The 1,589-nt window shown below is 41.9% G+C and overlaps 1 protein-coding gene across 1 annotated transcript; it reads left to right on the forward strand.

The window, feature by feature from the left end:
• The first annotated feature begins 941 nt into the window (after positions 1-941).
• On the forward strand, positions 942-1,266 carry LOC119925800 (cytochrome c-like). Its single transcript, XM_038744260.1, has one exon. The coding sequence runs from the start codon at positions 949-951 to the stop codon at positions 1,264-1,266; it is 318 nt and encodes a 105-aa protein (XP_038600188.1). The 5' UTR covers positions 942-948.
• The last annotated feature ends 323 nt before the right edge of the window (positions 1,267-1,589 follow it).

The raw sequence follows: 1,589 nt of genomic DNA on the forward strand, positions 1-1,589 counted from the left end.
ACATGCCAGCATATGTTTAAATGCAAATGAGGGTAGGGGTGCTAGTAGCCAGAGTGGATCAAGAGCAGAGGAACTTGTCTGATGGATGAATAGTCAACCCAATCTTCAGATCCCAAGAACTCCTAAAGCATACTTTTCTGATCCTTTCTCCATACTTTTTAAGTAAATCAATAGAACATTGAGATATTTCATTAATTTTTAAATCCTACAAAATGTTGGCTGCACGTTCTGTACACCTTAAGCCCTCAATAAATACCATTAATTGATAAAATGCCGAATTTTACGAGTGTCTTGGTCTCAGCATCATTTCATCTCTTGCTAGCCTTCTACGTTTGTATAAGTGTTGGCCATCTTAGCTCTGAGACCTGATTTACTCTTCCATGGTCTTTCAATCCCTCAGAAAATATTAAAGGTAGTAATGAGCTGATTGAAGGTCACAGTGAATAAGCAAAGCCACTAACTTCTTGATATCTTAACAGAAAAAGTCACCTTCCAAAATCAGAGCTTCCTGGATCTTGGGAAAATATCTTTTATATCCAGAATTCTCTTCAGGGCACCTTTCACCTCTTGATTCTTAAGACTGTAGATCCGGGGATTTAGCATGGGAGTGAAGACTTAATAGGAGAGAGAAAGTAGCTTCTTGCTCTCAGGAGTGTAGGAGGATTTGACTTGGAAATAGATCAGACTCGCAGCCCTGAAGAACAATGAGACCACAATGAGGTGGGACGACCTGGTGGAGAAGGCTTTGTGATGGCCCTTGGCAGACAACATCTTCAGGATGGTGATGAGGATGTGGATGTAAGATACAATTATCAATCCAAAGAGGAGCATCAAGTTGCACCCATGCCAGTTACGTAGTGGTGGGCAAGGCTTGTCCTTGGGCAGAGGAAGGGGACGCCCGATGGCAGCACCTTGACCAGCGGACGGGGGCAGCAAGCCACATTCATAATGGGTGACATTGAGAAGGGTAAGAAGATTTTTGTGCAGAAATGCGCCCAGTGCCACACAGTCGAAAAGGGAGGCAAGCACAAGACCGGACACAACCTGAATGGACTGTTTGGATGGAAGACTGGGCCGGCTCCAGGTTGTAGTTACACAGATGCCAACAAGAGCAAAGGCATCACCTGGGGAGAGGAAACACTGATGGAATACGTGGAAAATCCCGAGAAGTATATCCCTGGCACAAAAATGATCTCCACTGGCATTAAGAAGAAGGGTGAAAGGGCAGACTTGGTAGCATATCTCAAAAAAGTCACAAAGGAGTAATAGTTGTTTCCCACCTTATTTATTTCAGAAAACAGATATGTCCTGTGATTGATTTTTTCTTTTTTTTTTGTACATGCATGATACCTCTGCCCTTGGGTTAGTCTTCTCGACCAGAAAGGTATAAATGGCTGTTCAGATTTATTGTTCTAGTCATGACTTAAAAAGAACTGTGTAAACAAGATTAGCATTTGTTTTAAATAATACAATCATGCTCTCTGTGTTTTTATAGTCAACCCAAATCACTTAAATCGAATGGTGTCAGTTTTTTTAAAAAACAAGACTGCCCAAGTCTAGTGGCTAGTGAAGTCTCGACTTGAAAAGAT

This window comes from Tachyglossus aculeatus, chromosome 3 (genome assembly GCF_015852505.1).
Source record: "Tachyglossus aculeatus isolate mTacAcu1 chromosome 3, mTacAcu1.pri, whole genome shotgun sequence".
Lineage (NCBI taxonomy): Eukaryota > Metazoa > Chordata > Mammalia > Monotremata > Tachyglossidae > Tachyglossus > Tachyglossus aculeatus.

Coding starts and splice junctions, on each gene's coding strand:
- LOC119925800 (XM_038744260.1), top strand. CDS start 949: ATGGGTGACATTGAGAAGGGTAAGAAGATTTTTGTGCAGAAATGCGCC.